Genomic DNA, 15,008 nt, shown 5'->3' with positions numbered 1-15,008 from the left:
AAGAACTTTTGGCCTTGAAGATCGAATGAATCAATTGACCATAAGATATCCAACAGAAAATTAATCTGCCAAAAAATCGTAAGAAGAGTGAATCTGCCGAGAAGTTTGAATTCGAAATATTTGTCTGAAGTGAAGTTTGGATATGTATTAACAAAGCTAGGTATGTAGATGTTCGAGGTTGGCTGGTTGGCTGGAATTGAGAATGTTTGCCGCTATAAACAAATTCTTGTATAGATAGAAATATGAATATTAAAATAGGTTCAGTTTGTATACAAGTATTCGAATCGAAAGGAGGAAGTTGTCGATGTGAATCGTCGCAAAATATCTATATGATAGATGTCCGAAGTGTGTTGGATCGAAGGAATGGACGTCTGAAGTTAAGTGAATGCTCGAAGGACGTTACTTTGACCGCGAAGGATTCAATCGAAGTGATGGCCGTGTCGATGCGAAGGCAAATCGGGCGGTTCTAAAGAAAAGCTTCAGAATATCTGCTCGATGCAAGAATTGAGTGGGCTGTATAGAGAATATTGGAACAATAGTAACAACAAAGAGGTTTTGTCTTTTTTTAAAAAAAGGAGGTAGACTTTTCGTCAAGCTTATTCGAATAGGTTGGACGAATCGATAAGGACTGTCTAGATTTCTTTTCTTCTCCGAATTTCTTCTATATTTTTCAGTACACACTTCTTCTGCTCCTCTTCTTGTCTTCTTCAATTCAATCCTCTTGTCGATATTCGAGAATCAAGAGATCAAGAATTAGAGTTGTGAAAGGGTAAAAAAAAGGGGAATGCAAGATAGTCAATCCGCTTTTTTTAATCTCTCTTGAAATGGGGACCTGATGGTGGAAAGATACCAAAAAAGAGTGTATTCAAAATGAATTAACCAAAGAAGGAATAGTTAATTGGAATCAAAAATCAACGAAAAAGGAGTAAAATAGATTTGAGCAATATCTTGAGAGAATTGTGAATTCTTCAAAGCATAATATAAGAAGTAGAGTAATGAAGGAAGAGAGAGTGTGAGGAAGTGAGTTGTGAGAGAGAGTGAGGACTGATATGAAAAAGATAGAAAGCGGGCAAGCAAAGTCAGGATGGAATAGGATGATGAAAAATAATACCTCGATAATTTATCTGATCGAGTGTGATATGGATTTGAACCAATCAAATACCAGAATTTATGAATAAGAGAGAGAAAAAGGGAGGAATTCCTCATTTTAATTAAACCGAAAGCAGTCTAGAGTGATGGCTTAATGTGGGAGTAGTATGACTTAACATGGGGTCCTTCCTTTTCCAGAATGATTCCCGCCAGTACCTCACTATTATCTAATTAAGCTACCTGGTACCTTCGTTAGTTCATATTATCCTCCCCTTTTACTGGAAATATGGAAATGAATTTACGGTATGGGACGGTATGGGACGGTATGGGATGGTATGGATGGTATGGATGGTATAGGATACGGGATGGTATGGGATATGGGATATGTATGGGATAAGATGGCATGTACTATTGGATGGTATCTGGTATGGGATGAGATGGGATATGATATGATATTGGATGTGGGATGTGGTATGAGAGAGTATCCGGTATGGTATGGACATTATAGTAAATAAGAGTATTGACCATTATGGTATCAAGTTAGATGCTCGCTAGGTAGGTGCCTTTTACCCCTGGAAGCCTCCAAGACCGTTTCTAATGCTGTACTACCAATATGTTTATGCAATCATCTTGAAATAATCATCATTTAGAAACATTTCTCAATAATTCACTAACTAGATGAAATCACATTGAATCACTTACACATACACATACACATACACATACTCATACACATACTCATTCGAGATATGATAGAAGTTAGAACAGAAGGAAGAAAAAGGAATACCCTCGTCTGTCACTCGCGAATGGATAGAAAACTTATCACCCAAATAACAAGGCGAGGCGATGCATTCATTTCCAAGATCATCTCGGAGACTCGGACCCTTCATCTGGGGGTCAACTATCTATGTAAGCACTTCACGCTACCAAAACTCAAAATACTACGGTACACACATTTACGATATGTGTGCAGAAAGAGCGTCAAGATATCAAATCATTCTTCACTTCAAACATCACAGCCCACCGATAACTAACATACATACAGGATCCTCCATAGCCGCGGCGCATATCTTGGGACCTACATGTTGGAGCAAACACAGGTACGAACTTCGAAGCCATAACCATAACCACAATCAGGTACGAGACAACAAACCAAAGGGCTCTGCCTCTTTCATCGTCTCAGCATTCCAACACTGATCCAATCGCCGCGCCAACAATATAATTCTAGACTCTATTACTATGGAGAAGACTCAAAAGAGCAGATCCATTACGATTGTGTGTTGATTTTTGAAGCACAGTATGGAGCAAAACAGCATACGATATGCACTTATGGATCTCGCGCCGAATTCGTGGTTAATCTTCATTCATCAATCCCAGGGTCCAAATCCATCGACTCCGTACGATCTCCAACACCGCTCATGGGTTGTCCTCGTTTCTGCACGCGATAGGCATAAAATCCTCCATAACTTTTGGACAACCCACCGACTTTTCCAGCCCTTCTGCTTTGAGAGTATGCTCCAGAGATCATGCGAGCACAAAAGAATTATATTCTCCGAAGTGATCGATGTCCCCATTCACCCAATTATCCAATTCTTTGATTCCGCTTCTTAGAGTATCTCGTCCCATGTTTATCCAATCAGCTATGTAAATTCAATGACACCGCTTTGCTTCACTTCTTATAAATTCATTAATCATCCCAACAAAAGTGCCTCGAGTGCCTCAACCCTCAAAGAACAGATATCATTCATTCAACTCTCGGCCCCACCTGACTCTTCTAGTATATACTGCAGGTGTTTCTTCCCATAATACGATACGAACAAACGATGCACTTAAGTGCCGGAACATTCAGATGCGAAGACTTAATCTCTAGGATACTGCTGAGATAATGCGGATGGATAGATGTCCAGGATGGCTAAGTACTCTATTGGTAGGAGCAAACAGAAGCCCAAATCAATCATCCCAATAAATTCTATAATAAATCAACGAATAATAATAACGTGAAATAAATCCTTGAAGGAATTTCAATCAGAGAAATTATTTAAATATCTAATTCTCTAAATGGGAATGGAACATTGGGATTATTGAGAGGCTTTATTACTAGTGGACAGTTCCGGCCTGTTTTTTCTCCCACGTAGAAGTGCTTACAGGCTACCTCTACGTAAGCGAAATAAGAGGCGGAAGTTGAGTACCATTCAGAAGGACTTTGATAATTCGAATCTCTCTTCAATATTGTATTAGAAACATACAGTTCTTATTGTTTATATAAAGAAGGCTCAACTTTGCCATTGATCTTTTTAGAATCTAGTATTTGACTTGAAATGAATTTATAATTCAATTAAGAAGTTCTTTGATAGAGAACTCAATTCTCGCCTTCTATTTCGCTTACACAGAGGCTACCTAAAAATCTATATAGTATCGACAACGGACCCCAAGTCTCAAAGATGCAGCCCTGAATATTCCTAGGTAGCTATGCACAACTGTATTCCGTATATATGTAGAGCAGCACATTACGATATGTCACACTGGTTTGTCATTTATTTCTGAGATACTTGAGTACAATTTACTGGTAATTAAGTCAGCGATGGTTGTAATAGGTCCGGTTTTCAACGTTTCTCAAAACATCCCTTACATCTCAACGCGACCGTTTCGACAAATTACAACCTAAATAAGAGCTAACCACATTTAATCACCATTAATAGTACACACTACCTTCAGCTACCTCCCATCTCCCCCATAGCACCTCCCCTCAATCCTTCACCTCCATCCTTCGACCCATCCTTCCAGAACATTACACCACCTCCAACCCCCATCCCCATTACACCAACCCTCGATCCCCCAAGGATTTCCCCTATCTATTCCAGTACCTCGAGAGCACTAAGGAACATCATCCGAGCCCCTAGGTCCAAGCTCTCGTGGCGTAGCCGTGAAACAACTTCCCGTGACTCGTGAGAGTTGTATAGTGTACCGATAGTGTAGTGTAGCTTAATGATTGTCCACTCGCCACCAACTAATATAACTGAGTACGAGCGAGTAATTAATACGGAAGATACTAGTAGATATTGAGATATAAATTGGAAACGTGGCTATTAATAGGTGTTGATCTATAATTTCCAAACTATAATTAGGATATGAATACAAAGGAATCGTAAAATTGGATATATAGAATTTTCCCCCGGCGGTCTGTTGGTAAAGTCCCAGAGTTGAGATGTATAAGATTGATGATTTTCATCTATATACCCAGATCAAAAGACAGAACATCAAGTGACCTTTCTTATCTTTATCCTACATACCCAACTGACTCTTGAAGGTTTCAATATCACATTTGTTCCACAGATCATGTGAAACTCTCACTTCTCGTGTCTTCTCCCCCTCCCTCTCACCTCCTTTCGTTTCGCTTAATCACATTCTCCCAATTCTCATGCATTGGCATCTCTATCGGTATTTCTTTATTAAACACTATGCTATGTAAGAATTGGCCCGCTAGTATGTAAATATGGTTGTCTCCAATATCGAAAGTCTAGCGAGCTCTCATGGTGCTTTTGAGAAGTCAAACATCACAGTTTTATTAACGTTCCAACCATACCTCTACTCAAACATTCGAATTCACAATGTATACATGGAATAAAATATGGATCAAAATACAGATGATCTATCATTCATTCAGTTAACGTTTTATTTAGACGCAAATCTGGTACTTCTGCTATCAAGATTTTCCATTCTCCACAAATTTCCCTTCAAGTTTATCCTGAGTCAACCGCAATCCATTGTTTTAAGGCTTGCAGCGGCCCATAAATCTTGGGTACAAACAACATGTACGGACTGAATGTTGTTTACAGATCCAAGCGATGAATCTCTCAAGACCTAATCCGTAACCACCATGAGGGGATGTACCATACCTGTTAACTGTTAGTTAATTCGTGCATACATAAATTAGGGAAAGACAATCAGATATGAAATGTAGTTGCAGAGGTAGAAAGGAGGGGGTAACGTACTTTCTCTGTTCAGTATACCAGTAGTACTCCTTAGGACTAATGCCCTCACGCTCATATGCAGCCATCAATTCTTCATAACCTTCCATTCTCATACTACCACCAACAATCTCACCAACACCTGGCATCAAAACATCCACACTCTCTGTAACCCTTGGATCTTGAGGATCTTTCTTCATGTAAAAAGCCTTAATTTCGACTGGGAAATGTGTGAGAAGGATGGGCAAGTTAATGATATCTGTCATCTTTCTCTCAGCGGCCTCAGCAATATCATCACCGAAGACATGTGGGTTGCCCTCTTCGTTGAGAATAGGGGGGTCTTGGGCGTTGAGCCAGTCAATGGCATCCGAGTAGCGCATACGCTTGAATGGACGGGCTGGGGCTTGGAATTCTGGGTTAAGTTCCTTGATATAACCGGCGATCTCTGGGTCGGCCATAATGGTACTAATGACGGTGCTGATCATCTCCTCCAAATGATCCAGAAGATCATCAAAATCAATGAAATCTAATTCAGCTTCAACGTGGGTATATTCGGACAAATGACGACGAGTCAGTGATTTCTCTGCGCGGAAGGACTTTTCAATGCAGTAAACGTTGCCGAGACTTGGAATACCAGTTTCGAGGTAAAGTTGAGATGATTGGGTAAGATATGTCTTCTCCCCGTAGTAATCCAATTCAAACAAAGTAGAACCACCCTCAACTTGTGTTTGAACGAAAGCAGGTGGACTAATCTTGGTGAAGTACATCTCCTTGTATGTCTTTGCGAAAGCCCATTCGACTGCAGAACGGACCTTCATAACTGAAGAAGCGGTATCTCCACGGAGGACAAGGTGACGGTTGTCCAACATAGAGGACTCCCATTGATCTTGTTGATGAGAGATCTTGTTGGTGATAGCATCGGCGTCGGATGGGGATGTGCCAATGACTTTGTAGTAATCGACGATTAATTCGCGGTCATCTGGAGCCGATTGACCAGCCAGAACCTTTCGCATCTCTCCGTAGAGAGTCAGAGAAGTACCTTGTGCGAAAGTAAGAGCATCGTATGTCTTGGTAAGATCACCTTGCAAGATACATTGTAAGTGCCCATATCCATCAACCAATGTAATGAAAGTGGCTTGCTTTTGTTCTCTCAACCTATGAATGCGACCTGATACCTTGACACGAGTACCCTTCTTTTCGCCCTCACCCAACTCAATATCTTTGCGCATAATCTTGATCTTGACTGCTGGTGGTAATGAGGAATCTTCGGTAAGAACAATCTTTTTCGAATCTTCGAGGGTCTTGAGTCTTGCATCATCTTTCTCCTTCTCTGCAGCAGCCATCTGTTGTTGCTTCACAAGCTTCTTCTTGTGTGCATCCAAGGCATTTTGTGCCTTCTTAACAGCAGCCTTAGCAGGATCTTTCCACACCAATCGCTCTGCTGGATCACCATCTGCGCTCACGGGGCCAGTTGTCGAGGCTCTTGATTGATATTTTCCTCCCTCGCTACCACCATGTTGAATGTAGGCGTATGCTAAAGACTTGTATGGTTTGCTTTCGGCACCCGTGGCTGATTGATCATCTTGACCAACATCGGTATCGATATAGATTGTGTCTGTCTTCAGACTTCGATCTGCGAGTTCTTGAAGTGCAGCCATGGTTATCGCGTATGGGTGTTCAGATTTGTTTTGAAAGTTTGGAGGGAGGGGAACTAATTATTTGGTGGGGGAAGTTATGCTTCTAACAATTGGTGAGTCAGAAGGGGAACTGATAAGAGATTAAGGTATGAGGGTCATAACCGCACATCATAAAACGCTCTCTTTTCAAAATTGCCTATCAAATTAATTAATCATTATTTTCAATTGGAACAGCTGGGAGGCTTCTCACTATATACTTATTTAATCTGTGAGCAGTTCGCGCCTCTACTAAAATCCGTCATTTAAAGTATTGTCGAGTTCTAAAATATAGGTAGTTTCTTTCACACATTTCTTAGATCCTCTCACGTAGGTAGGTGCTTGTGATATCGATACTTCAAGTAGTCGGCGGCCGCTTGAAGAGCCGGCTTTCGTTCTTTTATTGGTGGACGGAAGCTAACCTTGGAATGTAACGGAACTGGCCGACCGGTCGTGATTAGGAACTAATTTACGCGGGTAAAGCTAACTACTAGGTAGAAACGCGTAGTTGGATTTTCAATGACGCGACGGGATGCCTACTAGGTAGAATTTATTTCTATGCTATCTATATATCTATGTCGATGAAAAAGTTTGAAAGTTTGAATGAAAATGACTTGAAAATGACTTGAAAATGACAATAGCAGAACTGATTCAACCTTAAACGCCATATTAAGTATCATTTACAACTGATTTTATACTCTTTCAAATCAATTCTAGGCTACAGAAATATCAATACTTGAGCGTAATTGGTCAGGATACTTCAATTCCGCTGCTCCCCTGCAGCCGCATAACTCGACATTGTGGCTTCACGCAGACTTCTTCTTCCTGTGGTGGGCAATCTCCATACGTCCCTATCAATTCGAACGTTTTGCGCGATGCCTCCAAAGCAGGCGACATTGGGGTATGTTAAAGATTCACAAACTACGTTGGGGTTCGTTCCTGTCTAGTATGCGGAGGCAATGATGCTAATGATTATTTACTTGAAGCAAGTTCTTTGGCCAACCAAAAGGTGCGCCTGCGAAACAATCAAAGCTATCTTTCTCTTCCAAGTCGAGCGCAAGCAAGCCACCAGCACGCTCGTCATCTGCCTCGGAAGCCTCAGAAGAAAACAAAGATGTTGAGATGAAAGATGGGGATTCCGATGTAGGAAACGAAAATTCGATCAAGAAGGAAGAGGGATCTGATGTGAAGGGGAAAGTAAAGAAGGAAGATGTAAAGGTGGAGAAAGGTACGTCTAGACAGGGTAATGGCGCAATTGCTTCAAGAAGCTAATTGTCTCTGCAACTACAGGTGTGAAAAGATCAAGATCTACCGGTCCAAAACTCTCGGCAAAGACCAAAGCTATAAAAATTGAGGATGAAGTCAAGGAGGAAGAGGAGGAGGAGGACGAAGACGAGGAGCCTATTCTAAAGAAGCCTCGAAGAGCTCAAAAGGCCGAACCAAGAGAGAAGAATCCCTCGCCAAAACCCGCTACCACAAAATCCAAGACTAAACCAGAGCCAAAATCATCAACAGAAAAATCCGCTTCAAAGAACATGTCACCGCCACCAAAGCGTGGTAAGAGTGCCAAAGTGGTAGAGGCAGTGGAAGAGGATGAAGACGAAGACGAAGTGGAAGCAGCAGCACCGTCACCAAAACCAACAAAGCGCCGAGACTCAACTGTATCAAAATCGGCATCAGAATCCGAAATCGAGGAGGATTTAGAATCTAGTGGAGATGAGAAACCAGAAGTGGCTGCTAAAGCTAGGGAGAAGATTCAAACAACCTTGAAGTCTAAGGGCAAGGACCCATATCCGGATTGGAAACCAGGAGAGCCAGTACCTTATGCAGCTCTTTGTACAACTTTTTCCTTGGTAGAGATGACGACCAAGCGATTAGTTATTGCGGCTCATTGTTCCTTGTTTCTTCGTCAAGTCCTCCGTCTAACTCCAGATGATCTCTTGCCTACGGTTCTGCTTATGATCAACAAATTGGCTGCAGATTATACTGGCATCGAGTTGGGTATTGGTGAATCATTGATCATGAAGGCCATCGGGGAGTCTACTGGTCGTAATCTGAGTGTCATCAAGAATGATCAGAAAGAAATTGGTGATCTTGGACTTGTAGCAGTCAAGAGTCGTTCAAATCAGCCTGTAATGTTCAAGCCAAAGCCATTGACAATTAGAGGCGTTCTGAAGAGTTTGATCGACATTGCTACAGTGCAAGGTAACGGTGCCCAGGGACGAAAGGTTGACGGAATCAAGAAGTTGCTTTCCGCTGCTGACGCGCATTCGTCGGGTAAAGTTGACATTACAAAAGACAAGGGTGGAGCAAGCGAAGCAAAATACATTGTTCGTTTCCTGGAGGGTAAGCTTCGCCTTGGATTAGCAGAAAAGACCGTTCTCGTTTCATTGGCTCAAGCAATGGTATGTCATGAGATTGAAGCGAAAGGTTCCGGAAAGGTTCCAAGTACAGAACAGATGGCGAAGGGAGAGTCAATATTGAAAGCAGTTCACAGGTATGTCCTATTTTCACAGATCTTGAAAGACCATTAACCCAAAACAGCTCCCTTCCAAGTTATGATGTGATCATTCCGGCAATGTTGGAGCATGGCATCTTCAACCTGAAAGATAACTGCAAGCTCCAACCCGGTGTACCATTGAAGCCTATGTTGGCCAAACCAACAAAAGCAATCACGGAAGTTCTGGATCGATTCGAAAATCAAACTTTCACTTGTGAATATAAATACGATGGAGAAAGAGCTCAGATACATTATGTTTCTAAGGATTCTCCCAAACAATATCTTGGTGCTACGCCCGCTGCTGCTAAACCATCTGCTGGAGGTCTCGCTGCTATATTCTCGCGAAACTCGGAGGATTTGTCCAAGAAATACCCAGATATCCTTGGCAAACTGAACACATGGGTTAAGGAAGATACCAAGAGCTTTGTACTCGATTGTGAAACGGTTGCTTGGGATATGGTTGAAAAGAAAGTCTTGCCTTTCCAACAACTCATGACACGAAAGAAGAAGGATGTAAAGGTCGAAGATGTCAAAGTTAAAGTTTGTGTGTTCGCATTCGATTTGCTTTTCTTGAACGGTGAAGCTGTTGTTGAGAAATCATTACGAGAGCGTCGTGCACTTCTTCATGAAGCTTTCCAACCTGTCGAAGGCGAATTTCAATTTGCTACTAGTATGAATGGTCAAGAAATTGACGAGATTCAGACGTTCTTAGATGAAAGTGTTAAGGCATCATGCGAAGGGTTGATGGTAAAGATGTTGGATGGAACGGAAAGTGGTTATGAGCCCAGTAAGCGAAGTAGGAATTGGCTTAAGGTATGTACTCTCATCTCAATTCATTTACCCTGCCATACTAACATCCGACCCAGATCAAGAAGGATTATCTCTCAGGTATCGGCGACTCTCTCGATCTCGTTGTTCTAGGAGCCTACTATGGTCGTGGAAAGCGTACTTCCGTCTACGGAGCCTTCCTCCTCGCCTGTCACAACCCCCAAACTGACACCTACGAAACTATCTGTAACATCGGCACTGGCTTTAGCGAACAAGTCCTCGAAGAACTCCACGCCCAACTCTCTGCTATAGTCATCGACCGTCCTAAGCCATTCTACTCCCATTCCTCAGGAAATCAACATCAACCTGATGTTTGGTTTGAGCCAAAATACGTCTGGGAAGTCAAGACGGCTGATCTGACGTTGAGTCCGAGATATAAGGCGGGTTGCAAGGAGGGTGTTGACAAAGGAGGAGAGAAGGGTATTTCATTGAGATTTCCAAGATTTATCAATATTAGAGATGATAAGAAACCGGACATGGCGACGAGTAGTAGACAGGTGGCGGAGATGTACAGGAAGCAAGAGAGTGTCACGACGAGCAAAGGTCCGAGTGTTGATGATGACTTTGAGTATTAGATCACGGGACGAGGAGGGTTGGGGGTGAAATGTCAGTTGCTTTGTCGTGCTTATAAAACGGATGCCTCGTAGGCGCGGGTGAGCTTGGGGGTAATTATATGAGAGCTTGCTGGTGTCAAAGGCGGGGATATAGTTGCATTGTATAAGATGAGATGAAATGTTACAATATGGCTACAATTACACGAGTAGATGCCTGGAAGACTACGATGTCGGATAGCTACATAGCAATTACACATAGTTTGCAATGTCGACAGGCCTTGAGCTCAAATTATATCCAGCTTCGAGCATTTAATTCAGTCATAGGCATTTGATTCAGAGGTCTCGCCTCCTTGTCAAGTAAAGTATTTGCTGCCCTTTGAGCCGCCTTAGAGTCACTTCGAATGTCACTTGTAGATCCGAACAATCTGATCCATCGATCAAGAGGCAGATCTCCCCGCCGCAACTACCACTCATACACCTCTCAGCAGTCTTTCACTCCATTGACAAGCTTTGGAAACTATCAAGAAGTAATAATAGACAATATCTGGATTATATTTGAAACAACAATTCCTAAATTTATGTACTAATAAACTATTATACAACCAATCCATGCTAGCGATCCTGCTGTGCGTATATTATTATACTTTATAACAATATTCCCCATGTTCGTTTCACTCCGTTAAAATCCATTCCCCAACATATCATGAATCCCAAATAAACTTGTATCAATTTGTATCAAATCAGACTAAAATTCAGAGCTAAAACGAAATCCTATTCCTTTCCCCCATTCCCTGCCTTTCCTACTCTCTGGATTTCTCCTCCCAATCCCTCAATTTTCTCACCTAATTGCTCACCTGCGTTTCCAAACAAATGTCCTGCTTCCTTGTTCGCGTATTCGGTGGTCGATGTTGTCGTTTCTATGAGATTGTTTCCCGCGGCAGCTGCTCTGTTGCTTGCTTCCTTTGCTGTTGGGACACTAGCAGTTGTCTTTTCCCCAAGATTTTTAGCACCATTGAACACTTTATCAGAGACGTCCTTTGCGGATTTTGTGATAGTGGTAGTGGAATTTTGGGCTGTGGATGCGAGACTCGAGCCATTCTCACGAGCAGACTGAAGGGTATTCTCGCCCACTCTTTTGAGACTCTGTAAGGCATTCTCACCTCCTTCCATGACCTTTTCTCTCGCATCGTTGATAATTGTTTTTGGCGAGGGACTGCGTTTCAACAATCGTAAAACCATGAAATAGAGTGAGAGAATGAATGCATGCACACGATCTTTCACAATCATTGTTAATCCATGACCTAGAAACCCTTTGATGATCTCCCCTCCAATGCCCTCGTATAATCCTCCTATTCCTTCTTCCTTGTAAATCTTGATTAAGGAATGAATGATTGTGTTTCTTTTTGCTTGCTTGGAAACATCTTTGAGATTTTTCTGTGCTTCCTGGGCAGCTTTCTTAGATCCATTCTTCTTTGCATCTTTCACATTGTCTGAAAGCTTCTCAACACTTTCTTTCTTGACTGGAGCAGAAGATCCGTCGACTTGTGCCCGAGCCTTAGCTAGACTCACGGGATATGTAACGCTACTTGCAATTGCCTTACTAACCGCCGCCAACAAAAATGTAATTCGTGCCCCTGGGTCATCACGTTTATCTCTTGGGATAAAAACACGTTTGAGAAACTCATAGAGAAAGAACGTGAGACTCGGATTGAGAGTAAGGATTAAGGATGCACTATAACCAGACCAGAGACCAGTAATGCCTTTCTTTTCTTTTATATCCGATATTATTGAAGATATTGTTGGAGATCTTGTGCCAGAAGAAGCAGTCATCGAATGAGTTTGCTTTCGCACCACAATGTTTGACAATGGGGTAGTGAAAAACTTCGATAACCCGCCAGCTAATGCGCCGACGCCCAATTCTTCGAGTGCGGGGAGAGTAGCTTTGGAGGATGAGTGAGACTGTAATCTTTTCGAACGAATATATCCATAAAAGAGGAAGAATAGGAATGAATCTGCAATGGATTTGGATGTGTCTTGTAAGACTCCACTGTAAAATCCGGCAATCCCTCCTTCTTCATTATAAATCTTATCAAATGCGTCTGCAACTGATTTATATTTCTGTGGCTGTTTTGAAGTAGGAGAGGAGGAATTTGCGAGAGTTCTTTGGACTTGTAGACGTGTTATGATGAGGTCGAGGGGATAGATGCAGAGGTTTGAGATGGCGGATCCAGTCGCACCGCTTATGGCATGGCCGAGTGCTGGAAGAGCTGTCGAGGTCGCGGATGATGATGAGGTATCGTGATATTGATGATATTGTGTGAATGCATCCTGGTACATTGTTAGTATTGACACATAAACAGCACGCCCAAAAGTTCGGACTGGCAGACTGGAACTCTCAAAGTCTGAACATAGTGTAACATTCAAAGTGAATCCAGTCTTTTAGAGCATCTCATTTGCCCCCTTGAATTCAGATACGGCAAATTTCTGTACGTGAGACTGCAATTCGGACAAATGGAAGCCCTGAGTAGGAAGAGATTGACGAGGAAGAGGGAGGGTACAATACAAGCTGACTGTTGTAAACATTTGCCATGGCTGTCCTTTCTGACCAGATATGATCGCTGTTGTCGCGGAAGGTGGTTATGTTTGTAAAATGATAGAGTTATTGTATCTTGTGTGGAACATCAAAAATGATGGGAAAATTGTTGAAGTTCATATAGTTACCAAAACTCTCGGACATGTGAATTGTACTTATATCATTTAGGTTACGTCATCCTGAAAGTATAATAAACAAAAGGGGAAACAAGGTTTCCCCAGATTATGCTTATGTAATCAACACATCAATCATAGTCGGGTTTTTGAAACGGCTCGAGAACGGCAGACCATTAGATACTAGCCACCCGGCCTCGTTCAAATTGACGGTAATCATATCAAGTATCCAGTGATTCTTGATGTCTTAATTGAGCATTCAGTCTAGTCACTCAATTTCCTGAGATCTTAGAAGCATTGAGTGATGTCTTCTAGTACCAGATGGGCTATTCTCCTAGATAGCTAACATCATGTTCGATAGGAAGAAGGGAAAATTATCGCTCACGATCTCTTCCCCCTCACATTATCTTACATTTCTCTGTTCTTCCGGAGGTCCGGAGGAGGATTGACTGGCATCACTTTAGACTCCGCTAATACTTGGGATAGAACTGTACCATCGTTATTCCACACATTTCAAATTATCACAGGCTTAACATAGGTTCGCTCTTTAACTCCAATATACTCGCCTATCATTTATCTCCACTTCGGAGTCATTCCGAGCCTATCAGCTCCATCACTTTCCCTTTATATCTACACTCTCTTCCACCCCTCACCTCTTCACATATCTATTCCTCAAACCCATACCACTTCCCCCCTTCTTCATTTCTTCTATCTTTAGTTCTTCCGCAGCCTTCTCTTCTTCTCTTTGTCTTTTTGTAATTGCTCTTTGCCTTCTCTCCTCCCCACTGAAAGACCTCACCACAACCCTGACTGCATAAACCTGACCCTCCTCATTTTTGACAAGGTTGAATGGCCTCAAATGAACACGTCGAAGCTGTTCAAGCATTATTTGTGCTTTAGCAAGTTCAATTTCGATAAGTCGTAGTTCGTTATGCTTTTCTAACATTAAGTGGGAAAGTTCAAGCTCGATTTGATCGTGGATGTTGGTTGTGGTGGTTTGGAGAGCAGTATGTCGTGGACTTTCGAATACACTACTTGGAGTCATTAATTGACTTGACCTTGAAGGAATTCGAACCGATGCAGCGGCTTGGGAGGGTATGATAAGTGGACGGGGAGTTGGCACTTCACCTCTGTTCTGACGTTCAGATTCTACGGGAACCATAATTGACTCTGGAATTTCCGGCGCATCGTTCATTTCCACATCCTCAGAATTGACTTGAAACGCGTGAGTAACAGAAGATTGACCGGAATTATTTGGATTTTGGAGATGTGTATGTGGATGTTGAAGAGGTCCCAGTTTTGAAGGGCGTCCCTGTGGAGACGAAGATGTCAGTGGCATTTGTAGGCGGCTCAGAAGATTGAAGTTAAGATTGACCTGATCCACAAAAAGTTTTTGTGCCCTTCCCTCAAGGGCAACTAGATTTGGACCAAAATTCTCAAGTTCTTTGATCTTGGCTTCTGCTCTCGAAAGACGCTTCCGTGGGTGGTCTTTGTTCTCGGTAAAGTTGTTGCTAGAAGAAATGCTTGAAGAGTTACTTATGTGTGACTGATAAGATGGAATGGAAGGTAGTGCACGCGTTTCCTCCGTGCCCTGGCTGGTATGAGAATTATGAAGAGAATAACGAGAATTTTCTAATTTCGTTGGAAGGGCAGATCTTCCGAATTCGGGAGTGTGGCTTAGATCTTTCAT

At 42.2% G+C, this 15,008-nt stretch overlaps 3 protein-coding genes across 3 annotated transcripts; 1 reads left to right on the top strand and 2 right to left on the bottom strand.

Annotated features, from left to right (window-relative positions):
* Positions 1-4,609: 4,609 nt before the first annotated feature.
* On the bottom strand, positions 4,610-6,901 carry EAF01_011819 (uncharacterized protein). The gene is made up of 3 exons (XM_038920077.1): positions 6,862-6,901; positions 5,082-6,797; positions 4,610-4,985 (listed from the first exon to the last, which is right to left on the bottom strand). Exons 2-3 carry the CDS (start codon positions 6,713-6,715, stop codon positions 4,859-4,861), a joined length of 1,761 nt encoding a protein of 586 aa, XP_038764467.1. The 5' UTR covers positions 6,716-6,797; positions 6,862-6,901; the 3' UTR covers positions 4,610-4,858.
* Positions 6,902-7,605: 704 nt separating this feature from the next.
* Positions 7,606-10,633, top strand: EAF01_011818 (uncharacterized protein; the record flags this gene model as incomplete). Its single annotated transcript, XM_038920076.1, has 5 exons — positions 7,606-7,631; positions 7,717-7,958; positions 8,021-9,227; positions 9,275-10,043; positions 10,097-10,633. The coding sequence occupies 5 exons, from the start codon at positions 7,606-7,608 to the stop codon at positions 10,631-10,633; spliced, it is 2,781 nt and encodes a 926-aa protein (XP_038764466.1).
* A 750-nt stretch (positions 10,634-11,383) lies between these two features.
* EAF01_011817 (uncharacterized protein) lies at positions 11,384-15,008 on the bottom strand (the record flags this gene model as incomplete). The annotated part of the gene is made up of 3 exons (XM_038920075.1): positions 11,384-12,879; positions 13,731-13,767; positions 14,118-15,008. The coding sequence occupies 3 exons, from the start codon at positions 15,006-15,008 to the stop codon at positions 11,384-11,386; spliced, it is 2,424 nt and encodes an 807-aa protein (XP_038764465.1).

Source organism: Botrytis porri (assembly GCF_014898465.1).
Source record: "Botrytis porri strain MUCL 3234 chromosome Unknown BPOR_025, whole genome shotgun sequence".
NCBI lineage: Eukaryota > Fungi > Ascomycota > Leotiomycetes > Helotiales > Sclerotiniaceae > Botrytis > Botrytis porri.
The sequence above is the reverse complement of the archived record's forward strand: the minus strand, read 5'-3'. Positions and strand labels throughout refer to the sequence as shown.

Bases quoted from the DNA above. Each gene is read 5' to 3' on its own strand.
- EAF01_011819 (XM_038920077.1), bottom strand. From the start codon at position 6,715: ATGGCTGCACTTCAAGAACTCGCAGATCGAAGTCTGAAGACAGACACA. The intron at 4,986-5,081 runs GTACGTTACCCC...AACAGTTAACAG, and splicing joins TGGTATACTGAACAGAGAAA to GTATGGTACATCCCCTCATG.